Genomic DNA, 17786 nt, shown 5'->3' on the forward strand with positions numbered 1-17786 from the left:
TTTGCACTGTTTGTTTGACTCCATTTCAGCACAGGCTCACTCCTTCATGTACATCTGTGCACATCAATACTTAATCGTGCTCCGTTTACCTTCTCCAAGAACTTCAGCAGCAATAGCTATTCCCAACCAAGGCAGATGTCCACTTGAGAAAGACTCTTTTGTTGTGACACCAGCATCATATGTTTTAACAAAGATCACATAAGTAATTAAGCAGGCAGAGACACTTTCCCAGAATATGCACCCAGGAATTTAAGTTCCCAGCTTGGAGACTTACAACAGAGGAGGAAATGCCTTTGTATGCAATAGATGGGGATGAAGTAGCATTGCCTTATGTCCTCTCTTTCTAAATAAAGTCATGATTTGTCCTTGTCTCTATTGTCCTGAATAACAGCACTTTAAGCAGACTACTGGCTCTTTTAAGTTTTTTAATGTAGCACTGATACAAAGGACAGGGGAAAAAACCCCCCTCATGTTCCCACTGGATTTTACTGCCTGAAGCGAATATTTTCTTGCTGTCTAACAGAGCCTTCTATCTCTTGCAGGTTGCCCAAAATAGCATACCAAGTTCACATTTATTCCAAAAGGCTTTTGTTTTGCAGCCATTCGAAGCTGATACAGTGCAGCAATGATTTGCTCTTGTAGAGCAGATTTATTAACACGCCAGCAGGACTACAGACTCAGAAATCCCCTGCTGCATTCTCAGTGTTCACCTTTCCGTTATGCTCCTAATTATCTCCAAAGGAGTTTATTTCTTGTAAGCTTCTTGTTCAGGCTGATAAGCATTTTATTTGGAATCCTCTGCAGATTTCAGATTTACTCTACGTGCTCCTAGCTGAGAAATGAAGCAACTGCCTTTGTTTTCACTATGTACATCTTCCACCCTCTCCAGTTCCTCTCTCAGTTCAGTATTCTTTGATAAGAATTGCCACCATTTTGAGTATTTTCAGATTAATTCCTCCTGCTCTATTCACTTCATTATGATAAAGCTCTGAGTAGTTAAGAGTCACCCTTAGACTTGAATGGGATATATTATATTAATCAAGACTAATCTGTTCCTTCACGTTCAAATAAAATGCTAATCCAGTAAATTATTTCTTCAGCATTGATCCAAGGGAGTTAACACAAAAATCATAGTCCAAAGTAATAGCATCCCAAGTAAACACAGATTGTAGAGGACATTTTCTCACATTAGAGAAAGAACAGAGCTTTACATTGCTCCTTAGACTACACTGAGAGCTATTTCAGTTTATGCATTCCAAAAAGACAAATACAGTCATGTGATTCACATTCTTTTCATAAGAACCCCTCCTACTTCTACATCATACTTTGTAGGAAATCAAACTGCTTGCTCTGAAAAAAAAACCCCAAAACCCAAACTACACCTAAAACATCAGAAGCTACCAGAAGGCTTCTAGGACAGCGCTCAGCATGCAAGTCTCCTCTGGAAGAAGCTACTCTGATTCTGAGAATAAAATGGCTTCTCTACCTAAACACAGACACGTTTCATTAAATTCTAAAGACAAATATACACAGTAAGCCACATATTGGTTTATCCTTTCTTTCTACAACTTACTGGACTGTGGCCCCAGATTCAAAAACTCCAAAGAATGGAGGAATGACATTATTCTAACCTGACTTTCAAGAGCTGGCAGTGTTATAATTCCTTCATCATGCCTGTAAATCCTATTGTTGCTAAACTGTAAGCTCTCAGCAATGATTTTCTGCCTTGGTTTAGAAACTTCAAGAGAGAAAGAACCACTAGGTAAACTCCTAGGTAAAATAGTTCTGTAATTTACTTTAAGAAGAATCTAAATACTTTTGTCGAATTCAATATAATATTAAACCCAAGAAGACTTAGAGTGTGAATATGAATATTACAATAGTAGGTTTGTATCATATAAATGAAACTTATAGTCCTGTACATGTTCTTCTGAGGCAAGACAGGTGGACAATAAATACAAGGGTACACATAAATACTTTCATTCTCTCTTGGAGGCAAACACTGAAGGAGAATGTGTGTCTGCTTGTAAAAGCTGAACCACACTTCCTGTTTGTAAGAAAGAAGGTGAAAAAAAAAGACTGGAGGGATTTGAGATTAACAGCAACTCCAAAGACAGGTTCATGCTGCCAGGCTCGAAACAAGAGTATCCAACTTCTGCCAACATAACTTGATTTCCTGTTGGATAAAGGAGAGGGGAATATTCCTAGAAGCAACAGGATCAGGTAATCCTTATCTTTTAAACTTGTAAGCATGGGACCAGAAGAGCCATGCTATGTAGATTCGCAGTCTTCTAAAAGGTGGCTCAGGGTGCTAAACCTTCATTAATTAAGGCATTGATTTTATTCTGAAAATACTGTGCTGTGGGCCTTCTTATTTTACAGTGTGCTGTTTCCCTTCTCAAGCATGAAGCTGATATCTTACAAAGCAATTAGTTGTGCGCTAATTAATTGCAGTTTAAGGAATCTTTTTCAGAGAATTAATCCTGTATTAAATGCTCACACAGGTGGAAGCATTTTTAATGCTAATTTAACATTCATCAGTCTCTTAATGAGTTCCTTTTTCTAAGGGCCATTAGGACAAAATATTACTTATATCGATGTTTAATTGGAAGGGGGGAGGAAAGACAGTTTTATGTGATCGTTAACAAAATTGTAGACAAAAACTAGAGGAAAGAAAGGAAAGAAACCATTCTGTTCTCCAGATCGTCACCATAAATCTGGTAGCAATTAATCTGCCTCTGTGGATAACACATTGATACCACAGATGGCATGTCCAGCTAGATGGTATCTATGTTCCGCACCTCACCTTCTTTTCAGTACAAAAACCTGGTAGAAGTAGCGTATCTCCCTGTTATCCCTTGTGATGGATTCTCTAAACAAAATATATTAGAGCAAGGAGGAACAAAACATAGCACTTCTGCTACCGAATCTTATGTTGTTAATAGGACAAATATCCAACACAAATTGCTAAATCTGACTCCACTTCCTACAGGTAAGTGAGTACAGGATTATATCCATTCTTTGAGTTGCAATAAAAGGAAGAGCAGAAATTCACCCAGGAAAAATTAGAATGTTTTGGAGGCTTTTTTTTTTTTTTGGTTGGGTTTTATTTTTCTTCTTTTCCCTCACAGGGTTCCAGTGACAATACAATGAACCCTGTAAAGAGAAAATCTAAGAACAAATTACCAAAACTATTTATTCCTATGTTTCTGTTGGTGGAGAAAGTTGTCAATAGACTTTTAAAGAGAAAAAGCACAATTAACTATGTATTTAGAAGGTCTTTTGTTTGTCTATATTTTGTGGTGTGAATTTAGTATATTCAGTTTATAACACTGGAAAATATACTAAGAGGTGGTGAGTAACCCATCCCTGAAGTCAGAAAAGTGAAAACATTATCCAAATGAAGTAACTTACCTAAGACACAGACATTCTACTTGGATACTACTCCAAGTTTAACCTGGTTTTCAAAGATAAATGGAAGAACAGCGGCATAAGAATATGTCATTAATACTAGAGAGAGTCTGATATTAGTTAATCAAAATACTGTCATCTTTATAATTATTAAATATAATATTTCTCCACTCACACATCTACTAACAATACTTACAATATTACAAATATTGTCCCTCTCATGAAACCTTGGGTATGTAATGAACATCTTCCTCTCACAGAGGAGCACGTTACTTTAAAAGACTTCAATATTATTTCTTGTAACAAACTACCACCTCCCTGAAGTTTTCCTATCACAGACAGACTGTCACAGAAAACCCTGATGGAATTTGAGCTTTCAGAATCATAGTGTCCTATTCCCAAGCAGCCTAATTATTCCATATGAATTTTTTCAAAAGATACAAAACATTCTTTTTTTTTTAAATATTCAATTTGATGGCTTGAATGAGAATGCCCCTGAATACAGTGTCATGGGTTCTTTGGACTAATTATATGTTACATAAAAAAAAGATTATTATAGTTTTGCTCCATTTGAGAATAGATGACTTGTATAAGAATTAAAATTAGAGAATAGAATAAAAGACAACATTTCAAAATAGAATATAATTAGTCTAATAGACTTGCTGTTTATTTCTCAGTCACCATCTACAGTCTCCTTATTTTTGTCTTTAGCACAATCTGTTAACTCTGAGAGGCTGCATCTACTATTGTACATTTAGGGAGGGCAGTTATCTGTGGAGAAAAATTGTTCTTCACACAGCTTTCCTTCTAATGCTGCTGTTGTCAAAGTAGTTAATATTGAAATCACGCAGTTATAAATGTAAGCAGCATATCAGAAAGACCTATAAGAAAAAGAAGACATAGGAAAGATCTGGGAGGTGCATATCTGCAAAGCTAGGATATAAAATTGGATTTTCTCGTATTTTAAATCTGGGTATATGATTACCTTGAAACTAATGTTAGAATGGAGTGGAGCTCTCAGAAGAGTGCCAGTACATCTCCAATCAAGGTGTTTACTATGGTTTTGTGTGCTAAGTAAAAACTGCTGTTGTTTCTCCCATATAAGTAGTGTTGTCTGACAAACAAATAGCTAGTATTGCAAAAACAAACAAAAAAAAATACTGAAGTCGCACATATGTTTGTATACATTCTGCTGAAACACAAGCAGATGTTTAAGTTAGTGTTATGGAAAATAAATTTTAAAATAAACTAAGTAGTGTTTATCCAGGAAGAAATTTAAGTATTCTTTTCTTAATCTACCCAAACCCAAGAAATTTCCTAAATCATGCTTAAAACTATAGATTGTGAGATTTGAAACATTGTTATGTTTTAAGAGAAATCCAAGTTTCATATATTTTTTTTTCCTAAAATGTTTTTTAAATTCTTGAGAAGTAGGATGGCTCAAATACTATAGAATTTAAACTTGAAAACTAAAAAGAAAAGAATTTTATCCATCCTTTACTATTTTCCAGATAATAATTTCAATTTAAATCAAAAACAGAAACAGGAAAATAATACTTGCCAACAAAAAAGTGGGCCAGTTAAGGACTGGAAATAGTCAAACTGAAACTAAGAGTTTTCCTTCTACTCTGGAAACACCAGGCAAAAACTGGATTCCTGAATCAGAGAGATAAATGACAACATTCTACAAGAAGAAAAAGGAACAATGTTAGATCATGACTGTACTTTTGGTACCTGCTCACTCTTTTTGTTCTGATGAACCTCAGTGTTGTGGCTTGTGGAATGGGCTGCCCAGGGAGCTGGTGAGTCCCTGTCTCTGAGGTGCTTCGGGAAAGAATGACCGTGGCACTGAGTGCCATGGTGCAGTTGGCAAGGTGTGGTTTAGTCACAGGCTGGACTCGATGATCTCAGAGGACTTTTCCAATATGGTTGATTCTGTGATTCTATCACATTTACATGTGCTTCCCTTCTCATAGGCCACAATACTGCTTCTGCTCCCTGGGAAAAGTGTTTGTAGGAAAAGAAATATGAAATGAACATGAGAAGAATGGAAACCAATCACATCAGAAAAGAAAAAAGACAGGAGAAGAATGAGAGGATTCTGATTATTTAGGTACAACAGTGAAACTTGAAATTTCTTGTCCTGGACAGACTTCTCGTTTTGGACAGGTTGCATGGGATGCAATATTAAGTGACTAATTGCACAGTAACCAGGTTCCAAAGACTGATGATTCTTGATGCATCCTGATAATATCTTCTCAGTGTATGATCTCCCATTCTTTTAATTCCTTCCCTGAAAAACTGGAATGATGTATAGCTGCTCCATGGGGATGTTGTCTCTCCTCATAAATGTCTGTATCTCATTGCATAAAAGTGCCTTTCAACATAAAAAGGAGTATTGCAGTGCAAAAGTACTCTCAAACACCTTTGGGAGAACTCAAGTAGTAGAAAGGAAAGGAAAGAGGATGTTTAGTTTGAAAAGAAGAATAAATGGTCACTGAAAGTACCATGTGAAAAATAAGATAAAAGTCTGTCAGAAAATTACAGCTTATTTGCTTTGTGTTGTTCCTTTTAAAAGAGCGTTCTGATCAAGAAGGAGACCTGCATCCCAGAAGCCTAGGTAATTTGTGATTTTTTTACCACCAGGGCTTATCTTCTCTTGTTTTGTCTTATAAGAACACCTGGGGGTTGGAGTACAACAAAACAAAAAGAGCTTTGGCAACACCAGCGCAATGAGGGGGCAAAACCTGTAAGAAGGTTTTGAGCCGGGGCCCAGTCAGGCAAGGAACAAAGCTCTGCTTTCTCAGCAAATGCATTGCCACCCTCCCCTGGCCAGCAACATGGAAAAGTGCATTCCTGTACTCCTTTAACTTGGCTTTACTTAGGAAACAAACAAAATGTGGACTTCCTGAGGGAATCCAGGTATGTCAAAAAACAACAAAGTGCTCTAAGGATCAGTATTGTCCAATCCAGCCCCTTGACTTGCTCTGCTCCAGTTACGCATTTCTTTTTATGCACTAATAGAGGCCATTAGTTTTGGGCACCAGGCTTTATTTCAAACCCTCCAAATCTCAGAGAACATGAAATGCGCCTCTGGGGAAAGTTAAGAATAAAGCTGCAAGCTCCTTTCACTCATTTATTTGGCTCAGTGTTTCCTCTGTCACAGAAGGCTTTCGCAGGCCATTTGCAGCAACCCTGATAATTTCGGCCACTAGACAGCCACAAATAGGCTGGTTTGTGATGAAAAATTTGTATTAGCTAGGTTAATCAAATAATTAATTAAATGAAAAAACAGATTTTGCGCAGGGGGGTTCTTTCCTGTCTTTCTTATTGGAAGGAGTGGCAGGTTTAGAGCAAAAGAAGACTTTGTTCGGATAAGTAGATCCACCTTTTACCAAGTGATTTTCCAGGAGCTTGAACTTTTCCTTGGGGCTTCACTGGTTCCCAGCTGATGCTTATCCTTTACCATCCCCTTCTCTGATTTCTCAGGCAAGAAAATAAGAACAAGTAAAACAAGTAAGTGGTTTTAATAGCTGGAAAACAATGCAAGAAAACATAACCAAATTTTCACTTTTTTCAGGGATTGTTAAAATGTTACAGTCTTAGCTATTATTCTGAGACACATCCAGCAAATTTGTTTTGGCTAAATTCAGAACTGCTTTCCTGAACTCTAGAATTTAGCTAAGAATTTACTTAATTTACTACAAATACTAATTTAAAGACAACTGCAAAAATAATTTCAAAGCTGTCCAGTAAAATTACATTCTTCTTTATTAATTTCAGATTTTTACTGCATCTTACAGGCAAACCAATAGCTTAAATCTTTGGCTGAATTCCTGTGAAACAGTATTTCTGCTAACAGTTTATTAAAGTTTCTTTCTTAATATTTAGCATCTGATTTTGATATAAATTATTTAGCTTGTATAGCAATAGCCGTCACAGAGTAAACAACAAAATAGCAGCTTTGATTACAGAAACCAAAAACTAGCCAAGTACAAAGAGAATACAGTAATATTGTTAGACAACACATATAGTAAATTTTCTTTCAGTTACAGGAATGGACTGCCATTTTTCTGTCTGGGGAGTTTTGGCCTTTCTGAGTTTGTCTCTGCTTGTTTCAGTGACACTGAATATTGTACACTGTATGAAAAAGAAGCAAGGTAAGTAATGTCTCTTTGTAAGAAATCAAATTTCAATGTTTAAAGCCATCCCTGCTCAGAGCTATCAAGTTGACAAATTGATTCTTCTGAATCTTAAAGTTATATTTTGGCAAGAATGATTTTACTAGAGAAGATTTATCTTTTGAAAATTTTTAAGAGAGTCAGGTATGATTACAGAACAATTGCTAACTGCCCAATCCACTGCTAAAAACAAGTACCCAAATCCATTCTATGAAGGTAAATCAAAACAGGAAGAATTTAGTTCTGACTAAATTTTTATTTTTAAAATCTATTTTTAATACCTGCAGTTTCCTTTCCTAGGAAGTATACTTTTCTTATAACTGATTATTATGTATATTTCCATTTAAAAATTATTTTAAGTAGATGCATTGATAGAAAATACATTTGAGAAAATTTTCTCCTCCCCGAATTCCTGAATGCTCATTTGAATTTCAGATTTCATACAGATTTTATGCCTTATCAGTGTATTCTCCGATCTCGGCCGGTTGTCTCTGCCTGGTTAGGCGTGGAATGGCCTTGGGACAGCCCGCGATCCAAAGGACGAGAGCACTCTTCAGATTTTTCAGTCTTCAATATTGTTTATTAATTCTTATCTACAAAGTTGTCTCCCAGCCTGACAGAGGTCTGACCAGCAAGACAGCCATGGGCACTCTGACCTCCCACTGGGCGGTCGTCTATTTTTATACTAAAAACTAGGTATAAGATATTTACCTTTACCTTCCAATACCTTTTACCCTTATTAACAAGTGCAGATTTAACGTGAACCAATCCCAAAGTGCCACCATCACCACCAAAGATGGATGACAAGAAGAAGAGGAGAAGGACAGGGCATGCCCTAATTCCTCCATCTTGTGTCCTAAAAACCCCCCTGTACCCAAATCCCAAAACCTGTGTTTTCACCCTGTGAATAATCAATTCCTTCACCACTTATCCCCACGTGATCCTCTTGTCCTCATACAGGTGGCACGTCCTGTGCAGGGTCAAAATCCAACCACCAAGCATTTCTGGCAACATTCCAGGATTTCTGAGCCCCCCCCAAGTGTTACCTTGGCAACTCTGGACATCAGGAATGATGTGCTGAGTTCCCACAGTGTATTTTGGAAAAACATTCTAATTGCTTTTCATAAGAGGATTCTAATGTGTTTCTTAAACCAGTGTGTCTCTCATATGGCTGCAGTCATACTCTGGTTTTGGTTGAAATTAACTTTTACTTTTTGACAGATTGTGCCAGCGCAGCCTGTCTTATGCATTGATTCTATGTTTAGGAAGTTGTACAATTCTCACCATTCCCTTTACACAGGGAAAACTGCCCCTGTGCTGTACATGTAGGGGTGGGCAGGCAAACACTGGTGACTTCAACAAGGCTAAATACACCTGTGTATATAATCCACATAAACAGAGGGCCTGTGCCTATAAACTGAGCTCACCAAGTATTAGAGAGTCAGATATTCATTCACAGGATATTAAGAGAGTTGCTGGAGTCTTTTGGGATGGGTGTCAGTTGAGCTTTTTGTTTGTGTTTTAGGGCTACTAGACAGATGTCTCTAAGAGGAAGAATCACAATCATTTACAAAACTAACCTGACCAAGACTGAGGTCAGAGTAGCTGATGCTGCATTAGTCATTGAGCTGGAGCTTACTGTGGTAAATTCTGGAGTCCTGGAGCAGAGTTTAGAAAGTCAGGCATTCCTGAATTATTCATCAGGCTCTAGCATGAAATCTCTTTGTAGCCATTGCCTCTCTGCTTCAGTTTCTTCATCTGTGTGGATCACAGGATCTCTTTTTCAGCCATACCAGAACTAGTGAAATAAATAAACCCATCATTTTGTCATATTAACACAATTCACCTCCCCAGAGAAAATCTGTGAGAAAAAAAATGAGGGCGAAGGAGAATGTGGAGGAAATAAAGAATTAATCACATGTTTTACAATATGTTTTTTGGGTACTGTAAACTAATGTAGACTTTGTAGACACAGCACAGGGCCATAATACAAATATTTTTTGTATTTGACAAAATATTTGAGTAAAGTAGAGGGACAAATGAAGATCCTGAGAGACAAAGATTTCAACTGTATTCTGTAAAACAAAACCAAAACCTTTTTTTTTTTTTTTTTTTTTTTTTTTTTAATCCAGCTAAAATGTATAAAGACTATGAAGAGAATGATCCAAGGTAAGTTGTATTAAAAAGTTTTTTTTTCTGGCAAGGGTAAAATATGCAATAAATAATGACAGATGGCTTTGGAGGGAGGGCATAGAGGAAAATTCATTATCTCATGCAGTCTGCCTGGAAATGTTGGTAGTAGAAAAAAAAATTTCAAAAAATCTAGGGAAAAAATATTCACATCTGAGATACATCCTCCAGTCATTTTATCAACAATGAAATAATTGCATGCTAATGCTATTTTATCTGAAAGTGCAAGGTATTGAGATAAACCACCTTTACCTATCACATATAGTCAATAATTCCATAATAATTTAAAAGAACTCTCAGCTCTCACAAAGCAGTTACAAAATATAGTCTGATAGTTAATACTTGTGGAGTGATAATTTACATGTATTTACATTTCGTAACCATATTTTACACATAGCATCCAAAAGCAATAAAAAAGTATGTTTACAGCTGTAGGATATCTCATGATCTGTTGCACGAATCTGTTTCAAGTCTCTCTCTCTAACGCCACAGAGAAGAAAACCCCAAACCAAGCCCAACTTTAGAAAACCGAGACGCATAGAGTCTCATCGCAACCCAAATATAAAAGGCCCTTGAAATAAAAATACAAAAGCCTGCACCTGTTACCCAAACCCAATTCTCAGTTGCAAATTTTCTTGAAATTAGAAAATCTCTATTTGTCTTTTACTGCCTGTTCAGATGAAAAATACCACTGAATGTGGTGTTAGAGGACTTCACCCCCTTGATGAGATGCAATATAGGGTTGCAGTAGGAAGATTACAAAGTGCTTCCCACTAACAATTCCCATTTTACAAATCCACTTAAAAACATTTTCAAGTAACACAAAAACATTTTCAATGAAACATAACACACAATTAAAAATGCAAAGCTGATGGTCCTCTCTGCTTGTGTTGACCGAAGTATTTTAGTTTAATCAAGAGGGGACCTTTTAAGAACATCGTCCCAAAAGACACATATGTTGCTTTAGTTTGTATTGCAGAGTGGTCTCAGAGGACATGAATTGGGTTCCTTTCAGTGATCATCAATATTTCTTACCCTACCTCAAACTGTAGCTTAATAGTCTTGAGATTAGCTTTGTGCTTAATGAAGTTACAGGGAAGGAGAGTTCAGTTCTGGGCTAGGTAACAGATCTCTCCTGAGAATACCCATACTGCCATTTCTGCCCCCTCTGATATTTTTTATCTTGTTTATAAGATAACAAACAATCTGCTATATATAGATATACACACGCAATCTGCATATGTGTATAAAACATTTACTAAAATATAGTATTGGGGTGCTAAATAAAGCATATTCTGTGAATTAAAAGTATTTTTTCATTCCCCTTGTAGTTATGATGGCTATCACACAGAAGATTATCCAGTTTATGGCAATCTCAATCAAGATATTTTAGGTAAGCTTCATTTTTGGAACATGTGTCTATTCAGTGGCTATAAAAATGTATGATTAAAAATGACTGACATATTTTGCATTTCTCAAATGGCAAACTTGAGAATCTACATATTTTCAACTATTGATATAATTGAAATTATTAAAAGATACTTGGGACAGAAATGCAAACCTTCATACTGCACTACTATTTATAAGAACAGATCTCATGCTGAATTTGATTTTTAACAGTCCATATGTTCCTATTCAGCCAAGTATCTCAAAATAAAGAGCTTGTCTAAATGTAAAGCTACACTAACAGAAACAGCAGCTTGATCCATGCCTATTAAAGCAATCTGAATCACAAATTACTCACGGTCCAAGGTCAGTGCTCCCACAAAAGGAGGCCGAAACAAACACATCCCAGCTCTCTGCTGTGGCTATCCACAAATCACCAGCGACACTGACAAATGTGCTGAAGCCCAGCAGCTGAATGGTGGGCAGACAGCTTGGCTCTGCTCTACTGTGCTCAAGTTAACAATCCTTGGCAGAGACACATTAAAGGCTGTAACATCCTGTAACTGCAGCGAGAGCTGGATGTGCAGAGGGTTTCAAAGCCCTTATAGAGTTAAAGCAATATTTAAGTAACAAGAATGACTTTTTCTGCAAGCCTTAACTGGAGCTAAGCAAAACTAAAGCACTTCAACTGCAGGGGGAAAAAAAGCCCAAACAAACGCAACTTTTTCATACACAGTTTGCATAAATTGAATCAAGTCAATGCTCAAATGCAGTGACATTGTAAAAGTCTGCAAACTGTAAGGAAGTAATCTGTTTTACTGGTGGCTAAAATGAGATATAACATGAGAAAATAACTAGAACTGAATTTACAGAAAACTGAAGTAGACTCAGGAATAAAATTTAATCATCAGCTGCTGCAACTCACAACCTCTTTCTCAGTCAAAGAAAAGGCTGCCTGTGCTGAAAAATTAATCAGTATGTGGCTACGTCTTAATTGCAAGAAGTCCTCCTACCACTCTAAAATGACACTCATATAAGTAAATAATGAGAAACCTCTCCTTCATATGAACACAATTATTTCCATTTTCACAGTATGTGTCTGAATTTCTTAGCTATTTACCTCTCTATAATTAGAAGGAGAGAACTATGCATGATTTCAAAACAAACACAAACATCCTACCAAAGCAAACTGGGGGGAGTTTAGAGCATTAATTTAATTTAATGTTCGAGCACATTAATTTAATTTAATGTTAGAGCACATTAATTTAATTTAATGTTAGAGCATTCTCTAACAGATGAAATCTGTTTGTCTGATCATTTAAGACTCAGTAGCATGTCTTAATAAAAAGATTTTTCTACTTTGATAAATTACAGAAGAATGTTGTTACGAGCAGATGAAGTCCCAGCCTCAAAGACCAGTTAACCAGCTACAGGTATCTTTCATTTTAGTTACAGATTTCTGAATTCGAGTAATATGGTCTGTCTCAGAGTTCCTTTATTTATCCTATAAGAGTATATAACAAAAATCTTCACACTCTCACAAAAACTACCATGTATTAGTATCTCAGTTCATCAAAGTATTTCAGTACAAACTTGACCCTCCATTCAATCTGAGTCATTAATAAGGAAGCATAATTATATATGGTTCAGATCCATGCAATACAGCATAATAAAGCTCAGCCACAGGCATGAAGATCACATGGAATTAAATTTGCATCCATGGCTAACGTAAAGAATTAATTTTATTTGGTTTAGTTATCAACCAAGTGAAAACACAAGCTGCATCACATGATACTCATGAGTTTGACTGGGTCTCTCCTGTCCAAAATCTATATGCCTTAACTGGGGAAAGATTATTTGCTATTGATTTGTACTTTGTTGAGATACCTGTATGCCTAAAAGCACAAAAGCTTCAAATGAAATTTGCCTGTGATTGAAGCATTCCTAGCATCAATTTCCTGAGTTGATTGCCACATATATCACAGGGATGGATTTTCAGACTCTCACAGAGTATTTCCAGCAGGTAAAGAACAACTTTTTAAATCTAGACATTCCAATGTCAACAGTCATTGATGGTCTGGCTTGAAAAAGCACAAAAATCAGAGGAAAGACACAAAAAGCACACATTTTGCACTGGAAATTAGATCATATATATAGACAAGAATCATCCATCTTTGAATTTCTGCACAAACAAAGCCTGTTCATGACAGGATTCCAACTAAAAAATAAAAAAGTGAGAAGAAAACCAGATCAAATAATGTCTTGCATCCAAAAGAATCTGGATTTATTACATGAGCTTCCCTCTTTTCCACAGAGACTCTTTCTAGTGATACCTTGATGAATTTTTCCATATTGCCACTATCAGTCATTTACCATTAGCTTATATTGATCTGTTTTCCATTCTCCCACAGTTTAATAATTTGTACTTTTAATGAGCTGTTTTACAGCTAGTTTAGACAAATTACAAGCAGTATTATGATTAGAGCATAGACATATTTGAAGACTTAGACTTTAAAGCAAGGATAACTACTGAACGTAAAGTGAATTTTCTTTCAGGTGGAGTCAGCCAGTCAGATGTGTTATGCCTCACTTGATCACAGTGTCAAGGGAAAATGCAGAAAACCAAGGAGAAAGAAAGATCCTTCATTAGAGGAAGATGAAGGAGAAAGATCATCTAACCCCATGGTGGCTTCCAAAGTTAGCATTTACCTCAACAGTGAGCAGCTGGCTGCCGAAAACACGGAGAAAGAAGAAGCCATTCACGATGATCCCATCAGATTAATGGGCTTGATTCATAATACAAAAGGGGAGAACTGAATATGTAATGAACCAAATATGTAACCATAAAGTGAGATTTGCTTTTTCATTCTGGAGAACCAGAAAAAATATTCCAGAAAGCCGACATACTAAACAGTGGTATGAAATGGGCAAGTTAAGTGTTCCAAACTGTCTGCCAAACATATTTATAGACTAAGCAAGACATAGGTCCAGACTGCCACTCAGATGAATCTGCCCTTCTGAAGACAGTTTGAAAGAGTTGCAGAAGCTGGTAGCTCAGCATTCACATGGTACTGATTCCAGTAAGAATTGATCCTGTTTTAAACATCATCAGCTTTCAAGCAGTCCTAAAAGACCCCCTTGTTGTCTATACAGCTCTAGCAGAGTACATCTATTCCATATTAACTTCAATACTTTTGAAATGAGATTGTGTTTCGTACATGCACACTTGGTGATTAGTTGTTTTACCAAATAAGAACTAATCTGCTGTTTCACGGTGTGAACTTGCTGACCGTGACTGGTCTATGGCAATGACTGGAGAATAATATAACAGCTGATTTAAAGTAGTAATTGTACATTTCATGAGATTTAGCAGTATCTTTGTGTATCTTTAGTTTCCTCTAACAATCCTAGAATACATCTCAAATCTCAACTCCTCTACTAGTGTAATATTGTATACAGCTGTATTCAAGCGTCCACAAAGATTATCATACCACCTGTAACAATAAAAACAGGAAGGATTTCTTCCAATACCCATGTTATGTTTGCATTCCTATTAGGTTTTCCATTGCCATCCTTAACTATTTTACAAAAACAACAAGGGCTTTTTATTTCCCCAAACCCTTCACTTACTGCATGCACATTTATTTGAAGACTAAACTCTTTAAATGGTAATTTTTATAGAGTGGGTATCTGTTTAATATTATATTTTATATTCTGGGAGACATTAAGTAGTTGCAGCAGGAAACAATAAAGCAAGTTGATGTAATGTGTCTGCCTCTAGGTGTCAGACACTTCTGCCTTCTCAAAAAACCAGGATATTTGAGCCTTTAAAATCCACAGATCAGTGCCAAGGAGCTTAAAACTCAGAAGAGCACAGAGCCCTAAAACTGCGTCAGGTCCTGAGAGGTAAACCTGGAAACAAAAGGCCCATAGTACAGAGAGCAAACACCTCCTAACAGTAGAAATGGATGGAAACATCAAGGGATGAGATAAATTTATGAAAAAAACCCAACAAAACCAACAAACAAACAAAACCCAACAAATAGAAACAATGGTTAAATTCAATCTGTCATTTCAATTTAATGGAAATGAGGTACCCATTTCTCTCATTGAGTGTACAAGTAACACAGGGTTCACTTCATGGGATTTAACTACATTTAGTTTCCTTTCTATTCTTGGTCTTCATTATTTAGCCCAGCTATATGTTTACACTAATTTTCATCAGCTGCTTTCCCTTGCAACATAGTTTGTTCAAAGAGCATTTTTGTAAATATTCTCCATATATATCTATAAACACTTCCTTTCCACATTTAATCAGTGCCACCAATAAATTATGTATTGTGGCTCTCAGGATGATCTTTAACAGCCTATCAACTATTTCCAAGGCATTTGTAATGCTGCCACATTCAAATTTAGCTTTATTCTTTTGGCGCTTCACCCTCCCTCTGCTTAAATAAGAAATCAAACAACCCAATTTTTTTTTAAACAAGTTTTGGGTAAGTTTTCAAATGACTACTGAATCCTTACATAAAAAAGCATGTTCAATATTGTTCCATCTTCAAGACATTAGAGAAAGACCTACATAAACTATCATATTGTCCTAGGTTGACTATATGATGCTTTTATCCCCAGTCATCGTTTTCTGTTTATGTTGAATAATAAGTTTTGCACCTTTAAGATGTGTTCCAGAGAGTGAAGGGGCAGAGAAGGAGCGCGCAGTTTGCTTTCAGACCCTGCACTCACTCCTCCACATTCCTGCTCCTGGACTGTGTTGTCTGCAGATGGACAGACAGCAGGACAGAGCTCTCTTTTGCTTTTAGTTAGTTTATCCAGCTGAGGCAAAGAAGTTCCCTGGACTGTGGGCTTTTCCTTTTTCCCTTTTCTTTGGACCTGTTCAAACCTGCTCTGGACTGAACACCCAGGGGAGCACCAGCAGCTGCACCTGTGGCCCACCGGGCCGGGCCTGGCCTGCGACATTTCCAGCACTGAGGGACTGATCAGAGACTGAGTGAGCTGAGCTGCTGCCTGGGGAGGGGACTTTCTGAGTTTGTCATCTCTTTTGGAGCAGCAAGGGGGTTTATTAATATTGTTTAGGTTTTAGTGCTTAATAAACAGATTTTTCCACTTTTCTCCAAGGAGGTATTTTCACGGATGGGTTGGGGGGAGGGGCCAATTGAATCTGCTTTCCTAGATGGGCCCCTTTGGGGTTCTCTCCCAAATTTGCCCTGAATCAGGACAAATACATCTATTGGCGCCCAATGCATGGCTTGAGAAAGTGGAAAAAAGCTCTATTGATTGCATGTTGGTTGTGCTTTCTCTGTAGTGAGTTAAAGCAGTCAGTAGCCATTTTGCTTGAATTCGTAATGTCTCTTGGGGTGGACGCCTTCATGTGGTTCTGGTCTAGAATGGTTTTTTTTGAGGTTTCAATACCTTTCTGATCACTAGGATTATTGTACCTAACACGTAATCTTTACAGTAGAGGGGCACGGATTGGAATAGCTGTTGTGCTGGCCTTGGTGATAATGATTTATAGGGCATTTACAAAGATACTGGAGTCTGTTTATGATATTTATGGTTTATGGTTTCTTTGTCCTACCCTGCATCCCAGTTCCAGTAGTGTTTTGGGAATTTATTAGTAATTTCACCCAGTTTGTTAGAGGAAGAGCAGGAATGAGGCTTTCCAGCTTTTCCTTTCCATCTTCTCCTTCAAATTTGTTATGTCACTTTTTGAGAATGTTCAGTTTCCCCTGAATGCTAAAGAGACCGTCTTTCTGGTATTTAATCTGGTAAGCTTCCTCTATATGGTCTGCAGCTTCTCTAGAATGAGGGCTGAGATGTCCAGAGGAGCCAATGAGACCCCTGACTCAGAAGCAGACACAGGTGTGGAAAATCCTGAGTGGTATGGAGAATGGGAAAATATAGGCCAAACCCTGAAGGAATTTTCTGATCCTGTAAACAGGGATTTTCCATGTGAACAAATCCAGACCCCTGCTGAGGTGGGGAAAAGTGCCATGATAACTAAAGAGAAAAGGCTCATTGCAATAGGAAAGAAAAGTGCCATGATGACTCTAAAGAAAGAAGGCTCATTGCAATAAGTTGGGCCCTGGCCTATGCTTATCGCACTCTGTAGGGCAGCAGACAGAGGCAGGGGGGCAGGGAGATAAAGCAGCAGCTACCACAATCACTCAGGCTGCAGCCAACACCCCAGGCTCGAAGCCAGCAGATAAACCAGAATATGAGCCTAAGCCACTGGCAGTTGCTGCAGGAAAAAAGCACACAAGAAAAACCAATCACCCAGTGACCGATGATGATGATCCAGGGGAAGGACCTTCAACACCAACTGATACAAAAGCCAAAGTTATCCCAACTGACACAGCATCAGAAGCCACTATTGAGTCTTATTCCCTGAAGGACCTTTGTGGCCTAAGAAAGGATTACACTCAAAGACCCAATGGATCTCCAATTAGCTGGTTAGTCCATCTCTGGGATGCTGCAGGCATTCTGGACAGTACTGAAGCGAGGCATTTGGGATCCCTGTCACAGGATCCTGTCATTGACTAAGTAATGATGAGGGGGCCTAATCCACACAGCCTCTGGGCATGGGTCCTGGGAAGTGTA

At 37.4% G+C, this 17786-nt stretch overlaps 2 protein-coding genes across 8 annotated transcripts in view; one reads left to right on the top strand and one right to left on the bottom strand.

Moving 5' to 3' along the window:
• SH2D1B (SH2 domain containing 1B) overlaps nt 1–11683 on the bottom strand; it is a 74945-nt gene extending 63262 nt beyond the window's left edge. For all 5 annotated transcript variants that reach the window (XR_010026657.1, XM_063148209.1, XM_063148210.1 and 2 more), the window contains exon 1: nt 11527–11683. The gene's annotated coding sequence lies outside the window, so the exon portion shown is untranslated. The remainder of the gene's footprint in view (nt 1–11526) is intronic.
• On the top strand, nt 2091–14696 carry LOC134414097 (T-cell receptor-associated transmembrane adapter 1). 3 transcript variants are annotated; one of them, XM_063148205.1, is made up of 8 exons: nt 2091–2223; nt 5388–5524; nt 5990–6031; nt 7461–7571; nt 9725–9761; nt 11114–11175; nt 12543–12601; nt 13725–14696. In XM_063148205.1, exons 4-8 carry the CDS (start codon nt 7469–7471, stop codon nt 13983–13985), a joined length of 522 nt encoding a protein of 173 aa, XP_063004275.1. In that variant the 5' UTR covers nt 2091–2223; nt 5388–5524; nt 5990–6031; nt 7461–7468; the 3' UTR covers nt 13986–14696. The 3 variants fall into 3 exon arrangements, with proteins under 3 accessions (XP_063004275.1, XP_063004276.1, XP_063004274.1); XM_063148206.1 differs by lacking the exon at nt 5388–5524; XM_063148204.1 differs by lacking the exons at nt 5388–5524; nt 5990–6031.
• Nucleotides 14697–17786: the final 3090 nt, after the last annotated feature.

This window comes from Melospiza melodia, chromosome 2 (genome assembly GCF_035770615.1).
Source record: "Melospiza melodia melodia isolate bMelMel2 chromosome 2, bMelMel2.pri, whole genome shotgun sequence".
In the NCBI taxonomy this organism is placed as follows: domain Eukaryota; kingdom Metazoa; phylum Chordata; class Aves; order Passeriformes; family Passerellidae; genus Melospiza; species Melospiza melodia.

What these genes read in the sequence shown, in the direction of transcription:
- LOC134414097 (XM_063148205.1), top strand. Translation starts at nt 7,469, where the DNA reads ATGGACTGCCATTTTTCTGTCTGGGGAGTTTTGGCCTTTCTGAGTTTG. An exon ending in TATGAAGAGAATGATCCAAG is followed by an intron (nt 9,762 to 11,113) that starts GTAAGTTGTATT and finishes TTCCCCTTGTAG; the next exon opens with TTATGATGGCTATCACACAG. An exon ending in GACCAGTTAACCAGCTACAG is followed by an intron (nt 12,602 to 13,724) that starts GTATCTTTCATT and finishes ATTTTCTTTCAG; the next exon opens with GTGGAGTCAGCCAGTCAGAT.